The sequence below is a fragment of the Cyprinus carpio genome, chromosome A24 (genome assembly GCF_018340385.1).
Source record: "Cyprinus carpio isolate SPL01 chromosome A24, ASM1834038v1, whole genome shotgun sequence".
NCBI classification, from domain to species: domain Eukaryota; kingdom Metazoa; phylum Chordata; class Actinopteri; order Cypriniformes; family Cyprinidae; genus Cyprinus; species Cyprinus carpio.
In genome coordinates this window covers 1,994,870-2,001,893 of record NC_056595.1, presented here as the reverse complement: position 1 = coordinate 2,001,893, position 7,024 = coordinate 1,994,870, and the positions used below count along the sequence as shown (strand labels likewise).

Sequence of the window (7,024 nt, the reverse complement as noted above, 5' to 3'; positions counted from 1 at the left end):
ATTTGACCAATCAGAGATGACCAATTAATTAATTATATAATTATATATTTGAGATATAAAAAAGAACGAAGTTGGGTTTTATTTTGAGAGGACAATGGGATGCATTAATGTTTATGGGGACTTTTGACACTCAAAGATTATCATCCTCTGTGACTTGCATTTATATTTAACAAAAACATTTACCTATAATGAGGACGTACTAAATGACTTATAATATTTATGTATATATATTGCATTAAAATAAGAGTGTCCCTTTTCTGATGATATCGTAATAATAATAATAATAATAATAAGACTTTGCTCTTATTCTGGGCATGTTTCAATATCTCCTCGTGAAGTAAAGCATTCACACACGTATTGAAGAGATTCTTGAGGCCCTCTGGTGTTCGGACTGTGTAAGGATGAGAGTGAACGTGTGTGTTTATGAATGTGTATGTGAACCCCATATTTAGTAAGTGAACATAATAAATACAACCTACTACAAAGAGATTGTTTATTGACATTTATGTACAACGATTTGGGGAGAAGCAAAGTCTGTTCATGTAGAATAGATGGACATCAGAAGATTAGGCTGATATAGAGTCATTCATAATTAATATTTACATGTGTATTTTCATTAAAAACTGTATCAGTTTGCATTGCAAGTAAAGGGTTTTCATACGCAGTTAAACATTATCTTCAACTCATATACAAAAAGAATACAAAATACAAAACTGCCAACAAATAAAAATGATAAAAATACATCATTATATCATCAACTGAACAGTGTACAGCAAATGGTCAGATAGTCATTTCACAAGTTCTGTCAGTGATTAATAAAACAAGTTTGAGTTGACATCCTTTCAAAAAAAGTTCAGAGTCGTCAGGAACACGTTTATTCCCTGGGGAATAATAAACAATAAATGCAACACAATGATAAACACCATCATAAGAGCCGGCATGCATTAAACGAAGGCCTGGCTAAACATCATGAACTAATTCTGTTTTGATGGTGAGGTGAGAGGCGTTTGGCCAACAAAAAATACAAATATAAAGACATAAAAGCACCACTTAAGATATTTCATACTGAAAAATAATAATAATAATAATAATAATCTAGCCATCTGGTTTTGTCATCTGTGGTTAATTTTATTAATATTAGAAGACAAAGCCTATTTGCATTTACAGTTTTACAGTTACAAGCGACAAACCAACTCATATTTGTGTGACTGTCTCTATTGAAGATGTGCATTAATAAATTAAACAAATAAATTATTAAAAAGATTTATTTTAATCAATAAAGACATACATATAATATACAAGGTGGATGTGGGGTCTGAAATTTGCTGTCCGTGGCAATGCCCACAAATTTACAACAAAATGCATTATACCAAGTAAGGTGATCATACGTCCTTCCCCCCTTGACTTCTAAACTGCCTAAAATGTCCATTTTGGCTTTGTTTTCCTGTTGTTTTCATACTTGCTGAATGCAATGACTGAGAAATATTTTGACCAATAGCATGCAGGCATTGTACAGTATGTGTCAACCAATCGTGGTGTGCTAGGAGGATCTACAGACAACAGTCAAAGCAATGCAAATACACCGACATATAACGTATGAGGAGTGTATAGAGATTGTCAATAGAAAAATAAAGCCAAAACCCAGACATAGTAGGTATTTTAGAAAAATCCGTCCAAGACATGTGAATAAATCCAATGTCATGCCACTGCAGTGTCATTATTAAATGCAGCTCATCCCTGGGACCTCAAACAGCTTTGGCTTTAAGAAGCATTGTTTAAACAGTTAGAGAGTTATTTCTAACGTGGCCACATGGACGCTGCCGGCAGAAAGTTCTGATGAGCTTAGTCTTAGTGTCACTAATTTGGTTACACAATGAAGTGGCTTACATCACTATCAAGTGAGCTTCCATGTGTGCTTCCTACCTAAAGCTTGAGCTCATATTAGTGAGAGTGAGGTGACAAACTTCAGTTTAACCATTTGTGCTCCAAAAAAACAGAATCTGTTGTTAATGACACTTTCAACAGTATTTGAGCCATGTGATTAATTAAATCAGCCAAAACAGTGTAATCAGAATCATGTAAAGGCAAATGTCTTCTTTACTATTCTACTGAAGGAAAAAAGTCAGCTACATCTCGGATGGCCTGAGGGCGAGTAAATTAACAGCAAATTTTTATTTTTGGGTGAACTGCCCCTTTAAGGTTTGCTCAGGTGTTATGTTCAGAATAGTATACTAGCATACTATTCATACTATTTATGCAGTATCCATAACATGCATGGCATAAATGTTATCTGTATGCACATGATACCTAGACGATGTTTTACATTTACCACAGTGCACATTACATATCTAGAGTATTGTATCCCAGAATGCAATGTGCCTACTTACTGTAATACCAAAACTAGACATATTATGTGATCATTCACACATTAAACAAAACAATTTTTATTTCTTTGAAAAGTGGGCAAAACATAATTTTTAAACATGCAGTGTACTAATGAGGTTACGTGACAACTACATTGCATACTGCGCTTGGAAGTGTTCATTTGTTGCATATGGTTCACATACTACAGAACTATAATAAAATTCCATTCAAAACAAAGTACAGTATACACTGTGCAGTATGCAAAAAAAAAAAAAATAATAAAAAAAAAAAAAAAAAAAAAGGCATTGAAAATTACACTTTATCACGTTTTAAGGGAATATCCAATCAATTAGGAGATGTGCTGATGCCTAACCAATAGGATGATGCCAAGGACAAACATGAGTAGGACGCAGCAAGGTTTTCACTATTGCATACATGATGCCTCTGACCCCACACTCCCACAAAGTACTATATATATCTTATATTTTAGTGCAGAAACATGCTATTTCAAGTTATTTGAAACAAAATTCTCAGATGAAGTTTAAAAATCTTTAAAAACTCTCTCGTGGATTGAGTTATTGAAAATGTTTTCACAGTAAAAAAAATTAAATAAAATCAAGTCTCAATCAAGTCTCACTTCTTCACTCCAGACCAAAGGTGCTGGTCTCCTCCACAGCGGTGAGAAGTTTCTCATACAGCACAGGGTACGACGGATAGGGAGGCAGATCCAGACGGTTGAAGCATGTGTGTGCCCTGCAGCAGATGAAAATACAGAGGTCAAAGGTCAGGGAGCTTCTATCATGACCTCAGACTAAATAAGTGAGACGAACTCTACACTTCTGTGAGCCGCTTTGCTGTAAAGCGCAGCTTTCCCCGGAAGAGCATGTGAAATTCTGTATCTGAGTGAGGCATCTGTATCCTTTCCATCACATTGGCCTTATTTAGCTCTGGCTGCTGACGCGGTGCACACACAATGACAAACTCAGAGCCGTTCTCACCCTGACAGAGAAATATGAGCCTGTACTTTAGTGCTGACGGCGCCAGGCTTTGATCCGCAGCCTCTTCTGTTGGCCAGATGAACAGGGTGAAACAAGTTTCAAGGTGAACCATTGGATGCAAACTGAGCTTCTGAGTCTAACAGTTGGTTTTCAGGATGACACAGTCATCTCGGGTAGCTTTATTTACAAGTCTAAACAGTAAGGCGGTTTCTTTGCTGTTGTGATTGAATTGCACCGAGTGGAAGAACCATGGCAGGTAAACAAAACAGTATTTGAACAAGCTTATAGTGAACCACACAAAGAATCTGCTTGGGTGACGTTGTCCTGAATACATCCATTATTCTGCGTTTTGCAGTCTGTGTTTTTCATTTCACTTCTCACATTTGTTTCGACTATCAAATAAAAATGAGACATAATATTTATTCTATGAAGTATAAACCACAAGGAATATGAAATGAATGTGTTTTTAATATTCAGCCCAGGTCTTTGAGATCCTGAGTCTTTCTGTGTAGCATCTCTAATCTAGCACATATGAAAGTCATCTATACGGTAATGTGCTCCAAAAAGTTGACAAAACAAACTTTCAGCAATATATGCACATTTAAAATATCCTCTCTAGGGATAATGCACCAAAAATATTTATAACATTGCACTTTTTGTCTCTAGAATGAGAATATCCCCTCCTCCTAATAGCATCTTTCGGTGACTAGCATTAGCAACTAGCCGCTCATGGTTTAGCAAGGCTAAGCTAAAGCTACTGAGTCCTGTTCCACACCAACTTCCTGTTTTAGTAGGAAGTGCCTCAATACATAAAAGAAAACTCACACACATTTTTCAAATATATATATACACACAAACACAACTATAGTTAACAAAAAAAAACACACACACACACACACACACACACATAAATATTCAGCCAACACCTGATTTAGTTAAACGTGATGTACTAAAATAGCTAGAACTAAAATTAAAATGATAAAAAAAGATCTATTAATTTTAAAATAATAATAATAAAGACAAATACTAATCAATCTTTGGTAAATTATATATATTTTTCTACCTCGGCTAGCATAAAGCTTTCCCTCTTAATGAATTAAACTTCCTAAAGTACTAAAAAGTCATCAAGAGTTATATAAAGTCTGATTTCTCATTTCTATATTTAAAACGTTGTAACGCTCAGCCCAGCGGGCTGGGTTACTAAAATTGGAATGGGGTCTGATTTCTCTGTGTGAGAGTTAAAACATGTTAAAACAATGACATAAAACAGAAATTCGGTTAATAAGATTGGTGTATTTACAGGTTCACATTAAAAGACATTAAAAGTTTCTTTTATTGGACTTACCTTTCCGGACTCTTGCAGCCACTTGGATTTCACTCAGATTGGATTGTATATACACTGCTGGACACTCACATTGGGACTCAACAACACACGGGGATTCTTGGACTTTTTTTAGGGTATGGACAAAATACCTGTATTCTTTTAACAGACTGAGTCTACCTGGTTTTATTGTGTTGTTTTAAAGTCTTTTATTGTGAACCTGTAAATACCTGTTTTATGTCATTCTTTTAACACGTTTTAACTCTCACACAGAGAAATCAGACCCCATTCCAATTTTAGTAACCCAGCCCGCTGGGCTGAGCGTTACAGTGTGATTCCGCAGGCAGAAAGAGTGTTATCTATAGCAGTATACCTTGGTAGAGAGGTAATCTTTCCCCACTTTTCAATGCAGAAGCGTCGCAGGCCGTTGCTCCCACGGAGCGCTGCGAAACCCTCGTAGGGGACACTGGACGTTCCCGTCACGAACTGCAGCAGGCGCAACCTCTGTTCATTATTGAAGCGCTCCACCGCATCCCAGAAACAACGAATCACGACGTGCCCATCATGGTAACCTGGAGGGTGATGGAGAGACTGGTGAAGTTAAACACCAATATGTGGATGTTCAGTGCATTATAAGGCTCTGTCTAAAACAGAAAGCTGTTGACTGCCTACACAGGCAGCTAATTTCGAAGGCAGTGTCCTTACTCATCAGGATTCACTTACATCACTGGTAGTTTCTATTGTGTTGGGTTAGACCCTACTCTAAAGTAGGAGCTTATTTAGTCCCCCCAAAAGGCATTCTTATTAGTAAAATCATTCCCAGTTCATGTGGTGCAAACAAGCCAAAAAGCAGGTACTTCCACCAAGACTCCAGAGATTCAACCAAGGTTATCTTGACACCGTGAAACCACAACACCGCAGGGTTATATGAAATTCTACAGGGGTCACACTTTCAGTGTTATGAACTGCAGTCTAAACAGAAGGGATACTTGTTTTGGCATTAGCTGTGGGATAAAATCCTGTTGACCTTCCATAATAAATCACAACAGAGGACCTGAAAGAAAAGTGAGATCACTCCACATGGAACAAATTCTAAGCCTGAACAATAAAGCTTCTACTCACTAATGAAGACCACATGAGCATTTCTCTTCAGTAATGAATGATTTATTGATAGTTTTTGCAGCAAAATTGATAATATTACCCAGCAGCTGCCATGAATTTTTAAAGACACAGCTAGCATTCGCTCACCTCCTCTATATTCTGTGTTGGATCTCCAGTCATTCAAATCAATCTCGGCCGTCCCTGCAATGACCAACTCCAGCTCACGAGCATCGAACACTGAAACCAGGCGGGAGTCTACAACCTGCATTGTAAAGGAACAGTTTATATATGACATTCAAATCACCTGAATCTGATTAGTAAGTGAGTGTTTAACTAAACCTTTGTGTTAGTGAAACTGCTATTCAAGCTAACGTACCTCATAGAAACCTCTTACAAGGGCCTCGGTCTGCTGCATAACCCCCCTCTCCACCCTCCATCTAGCCATGCGCTCAATGTATTCCTTCTTGTTCTTCTCCGTCACTTGGATATTGGAGCCTCCTGACTTCAGTTCCCTCTCTATCACCTGTCAAATGACGTGAAACGTTTTAAGGGTTGGTACACAGCTTTGTTGCAGCAGAATGTTTACAAGTATTAGTGACATGGCACCAAAAAAAGCACTGATTCATCCTGAGCCACTTTTTTGTTGTTGTGTGCAATTCTTTTAATGTTGAAATATTTATCCCAGATTCATGTAAGTAAGCCAGGTGTGTCCAGACCTGCTTCTAAAGGGCTAACGTTCTGTAGAGTTTAGCTCCAACTTATCCCAAGACACCTGCCTGGAAGTTTCTAGTGATCCTGAAGACACTGATTAGCTAGTTCAGGTGGGTTTAACTGGGGTTGGAGCTAAACTCTGCAGGACGGTGGGCCTCCAGGAATAGGATTGGACACCCCTGAGGTAAACCATTGATGAGTTGATCTCCCGAGTGTAAACCAGTGTTTCCCAACTTCAAAGATCTTCTTTATGTACCAAGAGCTTGTAACACTCCAAAGAGAAAGGGATCGCATCATATGACCCCTTTTAGAAAGCATCTGATCATAGCGATGTGGATATGTTTGGAGCAGCTTTGCAGTCACATCATGTTTATTTATATACAGGGGTGCACATAAGTGGTGTGCAGGTGCGCATGCGCAACCAAAATAAAAATTGTGCTGTGCAAATAAGTTCATATCGCTCATTTGCATACCGACATGATTGACAGCTGTTAATGAACAATTATAATTTTAGAGCGACAAAATGAAA

The 7,024-nt window shown here is 37.6% G+C and overlaps 1 protein-coding gene across 6 annotated transcripts in view; it reads right to left on the bottom strand.

Moving 5' to 3' along the window:
- Window positions 1–2,670: 2,670 nt before the first annotated feature.
- The window catches only part of LOC109060371 (E3 ubiquitin-protein ligase HECW1), a 65,878-nt gene continuing 61,524 nt past the window's right edge, over window positions 2,671–7,024 (bottom strand). For all 6 annotated transcript variants that reach the window (XM_042714018.1, XM_042714022.1, XM_042714019.1 and 3 more), the window contains 4 exons: window positions 6,161–6,307; window positions 5,932–6,046; window positions 5,057–5,255; window positions 2,671–3,117 (listed from right to left, as the gene is read on the bottom strand). In XM_042714018.1, coding sequence (XP_042569952.1) covers window positions 3,006–3,117; window positions 5,057–5,255; window positions 5,932–6,046; window positions 6,161–6,307 — 573 coding nt within the window. In that variant the 3' untranslated portion in view covers window positions 2,671–3,005. The remainder of the gene's footprint in view (window positions 3,118–5,056; window positions 5,256–5,931; window positions 6,047–6,160; window positions 6,308–7,024) is intronic.